The 18643-nt window shown below is 40.2% G+C and overlaps 1 protein-coding gene across 12 annotated transcripts in view; it reads left to right on the top strand.

Annotated features, from left to right (window-relative positions):
• ralgapa1 (Ral GTPase activating protein catalytic subunit alpha 1) overlaps positions 1-18643 on the top strand; it is an 86894-nt gene that overhangs the window by 18900 nt on the left and 49351 nt on the right. For 6 of the 12 annotated variants that reach the window (XR_012370390.1, XR_012370389.1, XM_073869205.1 and 3 more), the window contains exons 9-24: positions 588-796; positions 2348-2593; positions 2955-3125; positions 4242-4358; positions 4457-4605; positions 4699-4822; positions 5058-5295; positions 5385-5549; positions 8223-8363; positions 9860-11152; positions 14548-14672; positions 14791-15004; positions 15081-15254; positions 16362-16514; positions 16589-16782; positions 16917-17015. Coding sequence is in view for 10 of the 12 variants with exons in the window: in XM_073869205.1 (XP_073725306.1) it covers positions 588-796; positions 2348-2593; positions 2955-3125; positions 4242-4358; positions 4457-4605; positions 4699-4822; positions 5058-5295; positions 5385-5549; positions 8223-8363; positions 9860-11152; positions 14548-14672; positions 14791-15004; positions 15081-15254; positions 16362-16514; positions 16589-16782; positions 16917-17015 (3812 nt within the window). In the remaining 2 variants the exon portion in view is untranslated. The remainder of the gene's footprint in view (positions 1-587; positions 797-2347; positions 2594-2954; positions 3126-4241; positions 4359-4456; positions 4606-4698; positions 4823-5057; positions 5296-5384; positions 5550-8222; positions 8364-9859; positions 11153-14547; positions 14673-14790; positions 15005-15080; positions 15255-16361; positions 16515-16588; positions 16783-16916; positions 17016-18643) is intronic. The other 6 variants (XM_073869206.1, XM_073869201.1, XM_073869202.1 and 3 more) reach the window with 4 other exon arrangements.

Raw genomic sequence — 18643 nt, 5'->3', positions numbered from 1 at the left:
CCTGGGGTCAATGTGTTAGCATGACAGAAGCTTGATGATGTCGTGTGAGAACAAGCAACAGCCGGCATTTTCCGTCTCCCGAGTGCCTCTCGCGTAAATTATTAGATTTTGATGGCTTACGTTTCTTCTCCGTCACAGAAAACCACCACAAGTTTATCAATGCCATCAAACAATTATTTTGTTTTTGTTTGTTTGTTGATCACGAAGTACAAAGTAGATGAGGAAAACTAGGATTCTGTGTGTATTCCTCGCTGCCATTGTTGTTAACAATGCGTGGAATGGTGTGCTGTGATTTGTTGAGCAGATTTATTGCATTCTGCAAAGAAGGAGGACTGGCGTTTATTGCGTTTTGGGAAAAAAGGGAGAAAAGATGACAAAACAACACAGCGAATTTTGGATTTTGCGTAAAATTAAGAATTTACTGTTTAATACTGACCTGATACAATACTGATTTTGCCTGTAACTTGTTTTTTTTATGCCGTTTATCGCGTTTTGGAACCAAACACTTCACTTTTGTCCTAAAGATATTGATATTAAGTCGGGTAACTCGGAGGTCTAATTTGGATTTGTGTCCTGCTTTACAATAGACATCCCGCCCATGAGACCAAAGCCTTACTACATAGTTGTAAAAAGAGACCCAGAGACCAATGAAGCCCTTTACTGCACTAAAGAGAGCTTCCTCAATGCCAGAGTCATATTAATCCGTTGGCTGGTGTCCTTCTGGCTGGAGCCCAAGTCAAACACGGGAACACACATCCCTGGCATGGAAGGAGAAAATGTGCCAAAGAATATCCAGGTAACAGATCCTACAAACCTCAGTGATGTTTTAATAGGTGTAATACACATTTGAAGGTGGTGTAGCCTTAAGACCAGGAACTGGAAAGTTGTAGCATTGACCCTGCAATGATTGTTCCATAAAGAAATGGTGTCTTTTGGCGCTTTTCCATTGCGTAGTACCCCACAGGTCAGGTCGTGCCAGCTCACCTTACTTTGGCTTGGTAGCTTTTCCATTGAGTTTAGTACCATTTTAGAGTGGGAGGGATTATAGGCGTGTCGTTATGTTTGCGCTGCCTACTGCTGTGACATCATACAAAAAGTGGGAGCGAGCAACAGAGGGAGTATTGTTGGAATGCTGTGTTTCCCATACATTCATTTATTTGTCAATCCACCACAAAATCAAACTTGACCACCACAAATAGATGTTTGCACATCACGTTTATCACTACCTCTGTCTCACATGAGTTTCTGTACAAACACTTGTGGCGTCAGTCGATGTGCTGCAAGGAAAACACTGGTATGATTCTCAGCCTGTGGATGTTTTTCACTGCTAAAAGGTAAAGCTAATCTTGCTTTTAGCAAGTAATGACGCGGGTAGTGATTATTCTCTCGGACCAATCAGTGATCTACAGTGTTTTCACGTCACATTTTAGTATCAGCTCAGCTTGCTTGTAACCCTAACCGAGGTGGTAAAAAAAAGTGTTGGGTACTACCTATTGTACCCAGAGGAATAGCCCTAAAAAGTAAGCTGACCCAACCCGTGGAGTGCTATGCAATGGAAAGGCGCCATTTGATCACCTTTTAAAAAAAAAGTCAAGATACACATGGGAAGGCAATAAACACAAATGTTAGGGCTTTTCACAGTATACTTGTAACCAGCTGTAATGTAAAATAACCTGATACATTTTAAACCCTGAGAAATGACCCTAGTTATGTGGTTTCACTACCCACTTGAAATATACACTCACCTAAAGGATTATTAGGAACACCTGTCTAATTTCTCATTAATGCAATGGTGTAATGGTGTGGGGGATGTTTTCTTGGCACACTTTAGGCCCCTTGGTGCCAGTTGGGCGTCGTTTAAATGCCACGGCCTTCCTGAGCCTTGTTTCTGACCATGTCCAACCCTTTATGATGACTACTTCCAGCAGGATAATGCACCATGTTACAAAGCTCGAATCATTTCAAATTGTTTTCTTGAACATGACAATGAGTTCACTGTACTAAAATGGCCCCCACAGTAACCAGATCTCAACCCAATTGAGCATCTTTGGGATGTGGTGGAACGGGAGCTTTGTGCCCTGGATGTGCATCCCACAAATCTCCATCAACTGCAAGATGCTGTCCTATCAATATGGGCCAACATTTCTAAAGAATGCTTTCAGCACCTTGTTGAATCAATGCCACGTAGAATTAAGGCAGTTCTGAAGGCGAAAGGGGGCCAAACACTGTATTAGTATGGTGTTCCTAAAAACCCTTATGTTGAGTGTATAATCAACAAATCGGTTTGTGACTTTTTACCACAAATACGCTAATAACATACATTTTTCTAATATTCTTCCTGTTGCAGAGAGCGGCGGCAGGCTTAGCTGCCCGAGGAGAAGACGGAGGTCCGAGACAGGACTCTCTGGATGGCGGAGGGCCTGGTGAGCCGGAGCAGTCGCATTCCAACACCAGCACCCTCACCGAAAGAGAGCCCAGCACTTCCAGCCTCTGCAGCATGGATGAGGAGCATCTCACCGACATCGAGGTGGTCAGACGAGTTCTCTGCTCTTCCAGAACCAACGTCAACTTCATTACAGAGATCTTTCGACAGGTAATTCCTCTATGAGGACAAAGAGCTTTTTATAAGAGGAACCGAGAGCTTCAACAAACCTAAACGGTCAACAAAGAGAAATGAGAAGTGTAAGCTGTATTGAAGAAGTAATGATAAGAGATCTTTGTTCTTATGTAAGAAACATTGTTGAAGAGGAACCCCACAACCGTGTCTGATCATGTCATACATGAAGACTTACTGTTACAGATTATGTTTTTAATATATGAATTATCCAGGGTTAAGAATCAAGTTTCTTATTTAGGTTTAGGTAAAGAAGCATACAGTCTAATCTGTCATGTCCTTGATCTCTAAAAAAATACTAAGTTAACTGTTGAATATAAAGAGTGTTTTTATTGCACAGGCGTTTCTGCTGCCCATGTGTGAAGCCGCGGCCATGCGTAAGGTGGTACGGGTGTATCAGGAGTGGATCTCTCAGCAGGATAAGCCTGTGTTTATGAGAGAGCCAGAAGAAGACCGGTTCTCAGACCAGCTGGACTCGGTCCATGAACGAGGAGCCGATGACGAGAAAGAGGTAAGAAATGAGAGCATCTCTCAGGATGTTACTACATAGTATGCCTGCCCAACATAACGTTTCAGCATTGGCGTTGCAATGTGCGCCTCTGCAATAGTTACATCGCAGAACATTTATTTTAAAAGGAAAACTATTTTGGATGCCTTTGCCAGTGTTACACTATATAAGAACGGATTCAAAATTGTCTGTAAAAAAATCTATGAAAAATGCAATGCAGAAGTTAAACCCTTTAATGTCATCCGGTGATGTTATTTGCTCATATCGCAATTTCACACCGCAGAAAAACAAAACATTGCAATATCATGCAGACCTACTACCGGCCCAGATCAACACAACCAGATCAAGACATTTATTCTCATCTAAATACATTTTTTATGACCCCGCACCTTCTCGCGGTTTTGAGTGAGATGTTTTTATGGCGCTTTACCAATGCATGGTACCCCACGGTTTAGGTCGGGTCAGCTAACCTCACTTTGGCTTGGTTAGCTTTTCCATCGAGTTTAGTAACATTTCGGATCCTACTGCTGTGACGTCATACAAGTGAGAGCATTGTTGGAATGCTATACCTTCCCATACATTCATTTATTTCTCAGTCCACCACACAATTAAAATTGACCACCACAAATAAAAATTTGCACATCACGTTTATCACTACCTCTGTCTCACATGACAGTTTCTGTACAAACACTTGTGACGTCAGTCGAAGCGCTCCGGTGAACCTCATTTTAGTTGCATTTAAGCATATATGCGGGCTTGCGCATTGCGAATGTGCCGCCACAAACTGCAAGTCTGAAAAAAAAACTTTTATGGTGTTCCTGATTCTCAACCTGTGGATGTTTTTCATTGCTAAAAGGGAGTTTGGGAACTTACAGCAAAGCACAAATGACAACATGTTTGCCTGACACAGCACAAGCTAGCATGAAGGTAAAGCTAATCTTTTACATCACAGTGATGACGCTGGTAGTGACGATTCTCTCAGACAATCAGTGATCTACAGTGTTTTACCGTCACGTTTTGGTATCAGCTTGGGTCGCCGAGGAGATTTTTTTTATGATTGCTTATGTTAGGTGGTAGATTTTTTTGTAGCCATCAATGTGTAATGTGTTTGTTTTATAGGATATGGGGCTGCCGGTATCCGTTCACAACAGAAACTCTAATTGGTGCAGGAGTAAATCATCTGACACTGATATGCTGGAGTACAATGTTCATGCTGGCGTTCAAGCTACACTACAGGTGACCACAGTACTATCCTTGGATGTCAGGATTAACTCTGTGTAAGGATGCTGTACTGCTTTTGTCTGCTCTTCTTTACACAATCTCTCTTTTTGCAGGTTTTCGTCACCAATTCCTCTAATGTCTTCCTCCTCGAGTCCGCCAATGAGTTGAAAACTCTTCTGGAAGAACACGTTGACATGTGCAAGCGTGTGCTTAACATATACCGCAGTCTGGTCATGCATGAAACCATGAACCAAAAGACCTGGTACAAACATGCACTTATTTTAAAAGTTATTTTACTGAACCTATTAAAAATTAAAAACTAACCAGTTAGTCCTGTGTATGTTTTTTGTTTTAGGGAGCAGATTTTGTTGGTGTTGCTAAGGGTAGCTGAATGTGTAATGAAAAGGCCTCCGTCCATCATGCCTTTTGGGAAAAAGGCTAACACGTTATCAGGCCGACTGTCTGGGGCAATTTTTCAGGTACTGCCTACTAACACGCAATGGCAAACAACAAGAAATGTGTTGAATTTTTTAGGGTTTTTCACAGACAAGGCTTAAGGCTAGTCCTGGACTAATACATGTGCTGTCTCAACTGAAAATAACTTACACTGACAGATGTTAAAATATGCCTTAATTTGTCTTAAAATACAGTAACGTCTTGGTGACAGTCACAGTTTAGTGCTATTTTGATATACTTCCTACTGTTTCCGTTCAGACTCTGATTGTGGCCTGGATCAAAGCCAATCTGAACGTGTACATCTCTCGTGAGCTGTGGGACGACCTGTTATCTGTGCTCTCCTCTCTGACCTGCTGGGAGGAGCTGGTTACAGAATGGTCCCTCACCATGGAGACCCTTACAAAGGTGCTTGCACGAAATCTTTACAACCTTGACCTGAACGAGCTGCCCTTGGACAAACTCAGTGAGCAGAAACAAAAGAAACACAAAGGCAAAGGTGAGCTTGTATTTTATGTAAAATTGTATTAACGCTGCTCTCAATGTCAGATTTATACATCAATATATTTCTTTTTTGGTGACCTCTAGGTGGTGTCCACGAGGGGCATAAAATTGCAGTGGATCGCTCGTTCTCTAAAGGCTGGAGTCGAGATCCGCCGGGCCAGGCAGCTGCAATGAGACAGCGCAGCGCCACTACGGCTGGATCGCCAGGCATAGAGAAGGCCAGAAACATTGTCAGACAGAAGACAGTGGGTGAGTCTGGTTATCAAACCCCTCCTGTCTACTCTATATCAATCTGAAGCAAATTTAGGCCAGAATAGTATGACCTTTTGCTTTTTTAACTTGAATCACTTATACAGAGGACCTGTGCAAAGATTGAGAAGTTTTTATGCTTTGAAATATCTTAAAGGCTGAAGTATAGTTCGTTTTCTGCACATACACAAGCGTACCTGCACAGAAGAACACAAAGTAGGGATGTTAATTTTCCAGACCGACAACCGCAGCTTGTTTACCGAACATTAACAGTTAACTGATAAGATTTTAATTTTAAATTGTCATTTAGTAAAAATAAAGTTGATGGTTGTCTGTGACCCGGTAAAAAAAATTAGGGATGCACCGATATGGAAATTTTGGCCGATAACTCTTTAAATTTGGGGGGCGATAACCGATATCTATAGGCCGATAAATATTCATATTATTTTCGCAATGAAAAACTCGCAGACCGCGGACATCTTGTCTTTGCGCTAGACTAGCATACTCTTCTTGAGCCCGCAACACGCGTCATCTTTGTGCTATGTCACAGAAAGCATCAATCAAAACTCCACATGGCCAGCAATGAGCAAGTGAAGTGGTTCAACAAACCAAAATAATCCATCATTTATTGGCTTTCATTTATCGGCCTAATTTTGCTATAAGATGATAACCGATAATATTCAAAATAAGCAGTTATCCGCCGATAACGATATGTCGGCCTATATATCGTGCGTCGCTAAAAAAAATAAATATATAATATTTTATTTAATTTTCACGCAACATTACATTATCAAAGAGCATGCGCTAGGATTAATATCCAAAGAGGACGGATTGTCTCGTTTCATCTACCCCAGTGGCCATTTCTGAAGCAGGACACTTTTTAAAAAGTTTTGCTTATGCATCTTCTTTTTCTGCAAAAAAAGAGAAGTTTATGGTCAAGGTCTATGACAGAGGCGACCAGCGAGGGTCTGTATGTCAGCCGGAAATGTAACGCTCCTTAAAAAGATTTGCATACATCACCAATCCCAGGAAGTAAACTGTCTCCTACAATCCGTGTGTTTGTTGTAGTCCAAAAAGAGAGATTTACATTGGAGACGATAACTCGTCTCGTCGTTTACTTTGGAGTTTGTACCTTTTGCATATCGTTAACATGTATACACACTTACACACCATCGTGAATCGGACAATAGGTGCTCTTTAACTAATAATATTGATTGGTCATAAATTCTTACCTTCGTATTTAATTTTTTTAACGGTTCAGCTGGTCAATATGAACATCGCTACTGTATAGCCTTTTCAAAGTATACTTCTATTGACTTGTACACATAAACAGGTGTTCAAATTGCAATATCTCTCATGGCCTACATAGTACATACTCCTGTATATGCATGCATTACCTGCGTTACAAAAAATCCAGCGTTTCATCTACAGTGCACACTTTTCTATAATTACAATTCTGTGCATTACGCAGTATGTAAAAAATTGAAGTATACTCAGTCCTTAAGTTGCATTTGTCTAAAAAATAAAGTTTGTACTATAATGTTATATGGTAGTCCAGTGCTATCTCACAAGAATTCATACATATTTTACGAGTTGGCTAATTCGTATCATTTCATACGACCACATTCGTAAGTTTTGGTACGATTTGTCTTGACCCCTGTGCCGTTGGGCTTAGGGGTTTGGTTTCATTGTTGTTTTTTCATGAGAATCGTACGATTTTGCATGATTAACTTTGTATGAATTGATACGAATTGGCCAGCTCGTAAAATATGTACGATTTCTCGTGAGATCAGGCTGGGAAGTCTTTAGACATACAGCGGCGGAAAAAATTAAGAGACCATTTCAAGTATGTGTTTAAGTAAAATTATAATTTGTTGTTTTAATTCTGGTAACTACCTCCAACATTTCTGCCAAATTCTTAATAACGTTTTGTTTTAATTCGCATTTATTTTCTGAAAATTGAAATGGGGAAACAAGGTCAAAATAACAAAAAAAGATGCAGTTTTTCCCAATCTTCACTACTGCAGAGAAAACAAGTTTAAATTAATTTCTCAATAACAAAATACTAATGTTTTTACATGTATGTTAGGAAATATTCAAAAATGATTTTTTTTTTTGAAAAACCCAGATTTTTAGTCGCATCTTTCATGGGTCTTGTCAACAGACACTGGACTGAAATGGTCATAATACATCTACAAAAGACGATTGAAGTCAAAACTGGGGTGGTCTCTTAAGCGGCTGTATGTCATTCCAGATATGATTTTTATATAAAACATTAGCTGATATATTAGACACTGATTATGTAAAGCTGGGCTATTCAACTCCTGTCTTTTAGTTTTCATCTTATACACCTGAGTTAGCCAGTGTGTTATTAGATGAGGACACAAACTGAACTCTGGTGGTCTCTGTCCCATCAAAGTTGAATAGACCTGACTTATAAACCACAGTGCACAGGTCACTCCCTCTGTTGTTTCTAATGCTTACTGCTTTCTACCATCACTTTCTCTTTTTCTCCTCCCTTCTTCACTTGCTCCATGTCTTCTAACACATCCTGTTTTCTTCCTCCATCATTCCTTATCTCTTTCCTGTTTTCTATTTCACTCTCTTTCTGGTTGTTGTTCTCTCTCTTTTTCTCTCTCTTTCTTTCTGGGTGTGTGTGTGCGTGTGCTGTAGCTCTGCGTAGTTGCTCTACGGGGGACAGTCTATTGTCCTCGACCTTTATCCGCAGTGCTAAAAGCGCACCTGTCCTGATCCACCCCGTACACCCTCTCCTGCCTGATTCTGTGCTCACTCCCCTAGCTGATGAGCTGTCAGGTAGAGCCCGCTACACCTGTATCGACACACTCGTCTCTAAATGCATCATGACCTGCACACTTCCTGTAGATTAGCGTCTCCTTGCTTGTGTTGTGTATTTGTTGTTAATACTATATGTGATTTTAATGTTGTGGCCATGGTGCATGTAAATGTGCAGTCATCTCTTCAAAGCTGCCAAATGTACTTTAGTTACAGGATTGTTGCATGTGTGTGCGTTTTAGGGATGCAAATGAATGGATGGCTATGTTAGTTATTAACTTTTTTACATATTTGTATTGTTTTTTGGTTAATTTTGTGATCAGATGACTTTAGGGCTTTATTCTATTTGTCAATGTTGTCTATATATCAGTGCATCCCGAGTGTGTTTGTGTATGTGCCTAATTCTTTTCTCCATTCCTGTGAATCTACAATATTATTAATCTTGCTCTTTGCATCACCTTAAGACTTTTTTAGTACAAATATAAATGCTTTTCACACCCAGGTTAACCTTTCTTTACTATCATATATGTCTGAATGTTGTCCTGTTAGGGATGCATAACGATTGATTGCGATTAATCTATAGCAGAATTAAAGTTTTTGTTATATTATTATATATTATTATTATATTATATAACCCATTATTATTATATATTATATAACCCATTATTATATAACATTATATATGTGTGTGTTTGTGAACTGTGTATAATAACTTTGTATAGGGAAATGCACACACATGCATGCATATGTTTCGGAAATGTTTATATGTGTATATACATTTGTATTTATGTACAATTTATATTATATATAAATATTAATATATACATATTTTTTTCTTAAAATTATACATGCATGTGTGCATATTGATATTTACATAATTATTATACAAAGTTTACACACATATATGATGTAAACAAAAATTGAATTGAAACTTTGCCGTCTCTATATTTTGAAGAATGATCTTGGTATTAATTGGCTTATTTTGATTGCTTGTGGTCTGACATTTTTAGTTTATGTTTGAATTTTAATTTGCAGCTTATGTTGTTGTATTTGTTTTTTGTATGCATGTATTTTTTTGCATGTAAAAGTAGCCACAGTGGTATTGAATCAGTTAATGTGAAAATAGTTAATGGGAATTTGTAAAATTCGGTAGACATTTTGTATAGACGGTTTCATCGGACGTGTTTCGATTTCCAAAAGACAATGGGAGATCTGTTGCATTGTATACATTAATTTTAGAGTTTTGAATTTTAAACTAGGTAATTTACTTGTTATTTATTTTGCTTGTTATTTAAATTATCTACTCTAGAAGGACTCTGTTGTTATTGAATTTTTTTCGGAAGTCTACCGGAAGCTAAGTTTGGGCCACAAACGCTGTTTATGTTGTGGCCGCTGAAACCGTCTATACTGCATCCTTATCTTTGACTGTATTTCTATGTGCTTTTGTTTATAGTAAGACTTTTACATCATAATGCATCCTTATACTTGTTAATCCTTTCGTATTTGTTCGTGTTCAGACTTGGAGGAACCTCCCATGGCCCAGCGCGGGCCGCGGATTCGCCACTGCTCTCAGAGCGAGGAGACTCCCTCGTCAGAAGTGTTTTCCGCATCCGGCGACCTGGAGCAGCCCCCTCTCCCCCGCAGCAGCAGCACCTCTGACATCATGGAGCCCTTCATCGCAGAGCGGGTCAAAGGTGCACTTCCTGTCTCTGACAGACCCTCTCACTCCACCCACTTTACCACCACCTCGGCCCAAACCGAGTCCCCTCACTTTACCCCAACCCCACTCCAACTTCCCGACAGCCAGGGATCCTTAGAGCTGGGTGAAAGCATCTATGACCATCTCTGCCAGATGCCAGGGCAGGAACCCCCCTTTATCCCTGATTGGTCCTGTTCGGCTGTCGCTCCGGCCAGTCAGGTTGAAGGTGAGGGCGAGGAGGACGTCTTTAGTGCTTTCAGGGAGTTTTGTTGCAAGGAGAATGCGGTAGGTGAATTTGGGGTATTCGAGGAGACAGGAGAATCCGGTGCAGATGGCAGGCAGGTTCAGTTTGGGGGAAGTGGGGATTGGGTGCTTGAGTGGGATAGGGATATGGAGCAGAGCGAAAAAAGTTTGTACGAGTGCTTAGAGCAGTGCAATTGGGATTTAAGCGTCACTCAGAAAGGTAGCAGCACGGAGGAGCCGCAGATTAGTCTGCAACAAGCAGAGGGCAGCAAAGTCGCACAGTTACACCGGCAGGATGCTACAGACAGGGTGAGTGAGAGTGAGCTTAGTCCACAGCCTTCCCAGAGGACCAAGCTGTCCATTTCGGACCCCAAAAAGCGTCACAGCGGCGGGGTACACGTCAGCTTCCGCCCATCCACAGAGTCTGTTCTGTTTCACAACCCCATGGACCCCAAAGAGGCCCACTGGAAGACCCGACTTCGCCGTCTCGGCCACTTAGGCAGCCATTCGGTTGGTGGGAGCGGGGCAGCGGCGAAGGTCAAAGAGAGTATGGGGGAGGAAGTCGGCAGTTACGAATCGGCGGAGCGGGATAGAAACTCTGCCAGCGTGGCGAGGCGTGGCCGACTTGGCCGCCCAACTCTCCGCCCAAGAGGGTCCCGCTCTAGGTCTCAGGAGTCGGGTTGCAGTACCTCTCAGCAGCAGCAGGGGGCACTGTTGGGTGGGGTGTATAAGTCTATGGTCCATGCTCTCTCCAAACCCAAGGCCCAGGCGGTGTCGCCTCAGCGCCACGGCAAAGGGCCCGCTACCGAGGCACCCCTGAAGGACCTGTATGCTCACGTAATGGGCTATTTTGGAAGAAAACCATCAGGTGAGGACTTGATTGGCTCAATCAATGTGGAGGATGTTCAAAATTAATGAACAAAGCGCCTGTTCGTTTTCCCTTTTCGTTCGTTTCTTGTGACTGTTTGATTTTTGCTGAATGCAGATTGAATTCAAGCCATTTTTGTATTTTCTTTTAAAGTAGCTCAGTTTGAAAAAAATGACTCCCAAAAGATCAACGGCCCCCCACCTGTGGGACGGCTTCCCTCCTCCTCAAGCTTCTGGGACCTAATCTCTGCTGCCCCTCTTCCCCTGGATGCTGCATGCGACCTCATGCCTACCTCTCTACGCCCTCTGTCAATCTCTCTCATACAAACATATACACACAAACACACACATACACACTAACAAGTTCATAAATATATACACTGTCTGATCACAGACAAAAGTCAAGAATAGATGTTTAGCGTTGTGTTGAGCTTAGTGTTGTGTTCTTATCTTGGAGCATGAAATCCTTTAGTGTTCCTCTAGGTAGAGCATTGCATTAGATATAAAATAGTTATGGGTTTAATCCTCAGGGAACACACATGCTGATAAAAATGTATAGATTGTATACATTGTAGTTGCTTTTGCTTTTGATAGAAGTGTCTGCCAAGTGCATACATCAGGGTTCCCACGGGTCCTTGAAATCCTTGAAAGTTTGTGAATCTGGGGGGAAAATGTAAGGACCTGGGAAGTATTTGAAAATATACATACATAGATACAGGTCATTGAAAGTGCTTGAATCTATTTTATGCAAGAAGTTTTCTGAAAAACAAATATTATTCCCTGTGTAGTGTAGGATAATATTATAAAAATTCTAGACTTTTTAAGCACACATGCTAAACTGTTTGCTGTAAATGCTTATATCTTCTATATGCGAATGTTGATTCATACCAAAATGCTTTTTTGCATAGTTGTGTTTGACACATGAAAACGTCTTGGGTTACGTATGTAACTGTTGTTCCCTGAGAAGGGAACAAGACACTGAGTCTCCCTTGCTATACTTCCTGTGTCCCTGTAACGCCGTCTTTGTCATTAAGCTACATTGGTTGAATTTGATATACACATTTAGACGCACATACCCCTGGAGGCGTCCCCAAAGTGTCACCGCAGTGACGCAGCGCAAGTTCCTTCGAAAGGGAACTGTAACAATGTATCTTAAAAGGTAACCTTGCTCTCACTTGAAATGTGTCCCCACATTTACTCCTTGGACTTGAGGGTATTGGACCTGGAAAGTCATTGAAAGGTCCTTGAATTTGAAGTTAACTAAGATGTGGGAACCCTGATACGTGTAAATTAAGTCTTGTTATCATTTTAAAGGGATAGTTCTTCCAAAAAAATTAAATTCTAACATTTACTAACCCATGATGTTTTAAACCATATGATTTTCTTTCTCATACGAAACAGAAAAATATGCAGAATGTTCAATATCAGAGTTGTCAAGCTGCAAAAATGATGATAAATTACTATAGACGTTTTTAGTTCACCCAAAAATTCTGTCATCGTTTACTCACTCTCCTGTTGTTGTAGACCCGCATGCATTTCTTTGTTCTGGTGAACAGGAAGGAAGATATTTTGAGAAATGTTTGTAACCAAACCGTTCGTGGACCCCATTCACTTCCATAGCAGGAATAAAGAATACTATGGAAGTAAATGGGGTCTAGAACGGTTTGGTTGCAGGAGTTCTTGAAGTGTCTTTCTTTGTTTTCATCGGAACAGGGGGATGTATGGGTTTGTAGCAGCATGGGGGTGACTCAATGATGACAGAATTTTAATTTTTGGGTGAACTATCCCTTTAAACTCTGCGGACTTGCCAGCAATTGTGGAGCACAAAGCTTTCTGTAAAAAACATTTTTATTAATTAATTTATTAACTACAAAGTATCTGGAGTAAAAAAAATTATTGCAAAAAATGCATTATACTGCAGAGCAGTCTTCTTTAGCCGAGCGATAGATTTTGAGTAAAGAGAAAATATAGAAATGTAAGTCCTTAATTACTGAATAAGTCTATTTACAGAGTCTTTTTTAATTATAATGCAAACTTTTTTAATGCATGTCTCTGTTTACATGTGCTAAACACCAAATAACCGAGACAAACATGTATACATTACAGAAAGTCTTTTAACTATTATGCACTACTTGTGATTTTTTTTTTCTCTTCGTCTGGCATTTTTAAACTTGACAACTCCAAGCTCCATTGCTCACTTTGGGCATTCTTTAGTTTATCTTTCGAGTTTCACTGAAGATAGAAAGTCATGCAAATATTTTTTGGGTAAACTATCCTTTTAACATAGATTCATCCAGTTATTAGTATATGGCATAATTGTTTATTGCCAATAGAGGGCAGCACTATCCCTGTGCTCATAGTCAGCAGAAGCATCTTGGAGTCTTGTCTTCTGATAACTAAAATATCTCATTTGTGTGTTTAAAGTTTGTCAGCTTGCTATTAGCACAATAGCAGTTATTATGGAGGGAATGCTACCACTATGGCTAGAATGGCCCTTGTGGACTGTTTAATATGCAAAGTATTAGTTCATTAGGGCCATCATGACTTAAACACAGCTTGTAGTCTGTACTAACCAGTCCGGGAGTATTAAAATGCACAAAGTCACAGCTTCTACCATACATCTGTGTCTAGAGAACGGTCATGTTTGTTTGATTTTTAACCTGTGGCTCCCTAACCCCTTTGCTTCTTGGGATGGAGACTGATTTTCTTTGTTTTTGGGTGGCCCTTCTAACATACTCACCACTAACTTTAACCGCGGCCAATGAACAGTGTCACTAACTCTTAGGGTTGGATTTCCACGGTTCGCTCTATCTGTCTGTCTCTGTTTGGGGACTGCATGAACTGTGAGTAATTTCACTGGATGAAATCAGTTCTGGGATTGGTTTTCGTTTAAGGAATTTTTATATTTTTAGTGTTTATGATTTTAATGTCAGAGGGCTTTGTGTTTAAAGGACAGTAGTGATTTTGTTTGCTCAAGTTCTCAACCCCAATTTGTAGAAGGCATATTTTTTAAGAGTTTACATTCATGCCTGAATTTTAAATATGTGCAAAAAGGCATAAAAAAGTAAAAATCTTAGTGAAAGTCATCAAATTTTTATTGAAGTTTCTAGTGTACAATGTTTAATAAAAGCACAAGTCATTTAATAAATAAGGTTACGTTTCTACATTAACAAGTGTTTTGTAGACACTCATGGCACTATTGTCCTTTTTTTGAATTTGTATTTATTTACTCACTGTTTCCAAACTAAAATATATGTATTGTAGGATTACACTCGGTAGATAAACAAATGAGAAGACATGAATAGTCTTTATGCCCGTTTGTGTTCTTGCTTGTACCTCTGGCCTTTGCAAAGTTACTGACAAAACTGTCTGTGCCTGTTGTGTATTTAAACGTAGCCAATAAAGATGAGCTGACACCCAAGATGCGACCCATGCCCAACGACGCTGGCAACAGCAACCCAAACGTCAGTGATCTTATGGACGAGTTCATTCAGGAGAGACTGAGAGCCCGAGGCAACTCTGTACGCATACACTTTCCTTTAGAAAAGTGCCAACAGAAGCATAAAAAGACCAGAGATATTTATTTATAAATACACCGTCTCCTTGCATAAGAGTCAAACTAATCGTTTTTTTCATCAGGGCATGACGAGGCGTGGCAGTAGCCCGGGCAGTTTGGAGATCCCCAAAGATCTACCAGAGCTCCTTAACCGGCAAAATGCCACACGGCCTGCAGACGATCCCGGTGTGCCCTCTGAATGGACCTCGCCGGCCAGTGCTTGCGGCAGTGACCTCATAAGCTCTGATAGCCAATCAGATTCCTTCAATGCCTTTCAGTATGTCAACAAGTTTGAGAGTAAGTTCGACGGCGTACATATGAAAGGAAATGGGTCAGCATGGCTGTGTTTTGTGACATTTACGCTTTTGTTCAGATTTCAGCTTCCCACCCGAGACGTGCAATCTGGGCTCTGTAGATCAGGATAGTTTGGGAGGAGCAGGGCAGACAGAGGAACCAGAACTATCCAGCCTCACTACACCGCACATAGATTCAGAAAACAGCAGTCTCAGTCAGCACGCACTATCCGCTGACACAGTCACCATTACCGGTATGCCATTGACATGCATACCTTAGGGTCCTGTGGTACATTATTGCTGATGACTAAAAGGTTGAGCTTTAATGCCTTGGCCTTAAGAAAAGCAAATATGGGGGATTCTCACGAAATCCGTGTCCAGCATCAGAATTTTTAAAAAGCCCTTGAAGCCAATTTTTATTGCACATATAAGATTAAGGTCTGAACTTACTATAACCATTATTTTTAGAGGATTTAAAGCATATTTCCTATAAAATTATTTAAATTTTTTAGATTTTCATTATAAAAAATTATTATTACCTCAACATGATATTACATTAAATATATGCATTTACAAACTCATGTTTCGGTAATGAGAACTAAAAAGTTGTCTGGGTACTATGACAAACAAAATTTAAATTTTTATCTGGAGAGAAAAAATAAGAACTGCTTACCTAGCCATCTTTAGTGTCACAGTCAATTATGTCCCTTTTAACAATTTGTTTTGAAAATGTTAGTTCCTTGAGGGCTTAAACAATGATTGAAAATTGTTGCGGAGGATGAGAAAATTTTCTTGGACAAATTTATATTCCTTATTATTGTCTCTACATTTACCAATGATCACCAAATACCACATGTTTCTTTACTGTTAATGTTTGTAGTATAACATAAAGCTTTTTTTAATTTTTTATTATTAATATTTCCATGTCAGAGAACCCAAATCCAGTCATGGACACGTTGCGGTAATGAAAATTTCCCCTTAAATGTGGAAAAAAAATGGTTTTTTATGATGTCAAAATAGTACGTGAAGAGATGTTTTTAACTGTATGTTTCTTATTTTGATACTCTTACTTTGCATTTGCTTTTTTATCAAAATGTTTTCGACATCTCAAGTCTAATTTCTCGAGAATCACCCACATGCTGCTTGATTCGATTTGCTTTGTCTAAACATGGTTTTGAATCAACTCCCTCTTCACAATGTATTTGCAGCATTAGTGGTCACTAGGTAGAGAATATTATAAAAATTAAAAAAATAAAATGCTTCCATGAGCACTCTTCCCGTAGTAAGTGTACTGATCTACTACATGAATGTTAACAAGCATTCACTTTACTGAGATGATGACCATGATGTTTCCTTTGAAGGTTCTGAGAGCGCATCTCCCATGCACTCGTTGGGAGGTTCTCGATCGCAGACGCCATCCCCGGCCACGCTGACATCTGATAACGTTCAGCATAAAGACCTGCAACTGGATGAGAAAATGCATCACTCTGTCCTGCAAACCCCAGATGATCTTGGTACTGTATATACTTCTTTTACATGCGCTGTTTTTCGTAGTATGTTGGATTCTAATGACCCTCCACGGCTACAGAAACCAGCGAGTTTCCGACGGAGGACGGCAGCGTGATGGCCGGAGGTACTTTGACGGGCTGGCACGCCGATGTCGCCACTGTGATGTGGAGGAGAATGCTAGGCATTCTGGGAGATGTCAACTCCATCAAGGACCCTGAAATCCACGCACAGGTCTTTGACTACCTCTGCGAACTCTGGCAGAACTTGGCCAAGGTGAGCGCACACACAAACAAACACACTTCTGCAAAGTCCTTCAGAGTGCTCTCAAAGGATGATTTACAGTGCTGTTGCTAATCGAATTCCAGTTGAAAGAACGTCCTTGTGTCTCTGTTTTTCCATGTCTGTAGATCAGAGACAATCTCGGGATCTCCCTTGACAACCAGTCGTCTCCACCCCCGCCAGATCTGATTCCACCTCTGCGGATTCTGACTCCGTGGCTCTTCAAAGTAAGATAGGGTGCAATAAATATATTTATTTACTTGATGACAATTCGGGTTGCTCCCATCAAGATTTTTGCAGCCGATACCAAGTACCGATTTCTTGTCGTCATGATCGGCCGATACCAATGCCCGATACTGATTCTTCAAGCTGATATGTTAGCTTTTTGATGACTGTAACTGTTAACACTTTTTTTTTTTTAGATAAAGTAAAACCACAGATGTTGCCTTTGTTATATTATTTAATCAAATAAATAAGCACAACCAATTTTCATTCTATAAAGAACAATTTAATATGCCCTTTAAAAGGCTTATGTCTGTTAATAGTACTGAAAAAAACCCACTGCAATGTCTTGCAATGTTTGAATTAAATGTAGTTGCATTTTTATAAAGTAAAACAGTTCTTCAGTCATGAGCAAAGAGTGATTTTCTCTTTTTTATTATTGACAAATAAATTTGGTTACTGTAGCTTTAAGACATAAAAGAGATCTTTGCTCTGTACACGTGCTGAATGACAGGCTGTGTCTGTGCGGACAAAAGCAGCTGCAACTTTTAAACGCATGCAAATAACAAACTTTCGGCAGGAAGATGCAATGATAGGTATACATGTTGTGTACGCTGTTTGATGGGGATGTAAAGATGCATTGTGCTGCATGTTAGGATTGAAGTGCGCCCTTATAGAAAATACATATCTCTGTAAAGGCAAAGAGAGAAATCCAAATTTGCAGGTCGCACATGAGCAACGGGTTGTAAAAATGCTTGCTTGAAAATTGTCTTTAATTGCACCCGCATTCAGGAGATCAGCAAATTTAGCGACTACCAATCGAATCATTTAGTGATGATGATCGACCGATACCAATCTATGGCCGATCAATCTGAGCTTCCTTTATTACAATGCATTCTGTAGTCTGTCTGTATGTCTGTCTAACTTTTTGTTTATTTACTTTGCAACTAGCAAATGACGTATCCATTCATACGTCTGTCCAATAATTCATACATTTTTCATTTTACGGTACTTGATTTTGTTCCTTTGCTTGTTTGTTTCTTCTTCTAGATCAGTATTTCTGTCTGTCTGCATATTAGAGGTAGTCTCAGGTCCAAAGTAATATACCCAACCCAAAATGACCCAAATCACTTTTTACTCGAAACAGACGTGCATAAATATATATATTTTTAAATTATGTTTTTGGGCCTTTATTTAGACAGAAGAGTGGAGAGTAGACAGGAAAGTTTTGGGTGGAGATAGGTGAGCGGGACTGGCACAGGACCTCAGAGACGGGAATCGAACTCGGGTCGCCGTGAGCACACTGCTGCTATATGTGCAGACATAATTTTTTTAAAAAGAAAAACCAAACCGAGAAAATTAAACCCGAGTCCGACTCGACCCAGTGGCAATTTTTTGCACCTGAAAGTAAACAGCGGGGCTGCAGTCTGCATACACTAGTCAGACAGAATGAGACCCCAGTGGCCTCGAATTTAATTTTCCTTTGTTATCTGAAGACGACACCAAAGTAACCGCTACAATGTGCATTCAAAATTGATTGACAGGTCTGGCTCAACAAAAATTAACCTACCGCCAGCCATCCGATGTTGCAAGCACTTATGGCAAACAGAGGAGGGGTTAGAAAAGATGCAAT

Source organism: Misgurnus anguillicaudatus, chromosome 7, assembly GCF_027580225.2.
Source record: "Misgurnus anguillicaudatus chromosome 7, ASM2758022v2, whole genome shotgun sequence".
Lineage (NCBI taxonomy): Eukaryota > Metazoa > Chordata > Actinopteri > Cypriniformes > Cobitidae > Misgurnus > Misgurnus anguillicaudatus.
This window is presented reverse-complemented; position numbering and strand designations above follow the sequence as displayed.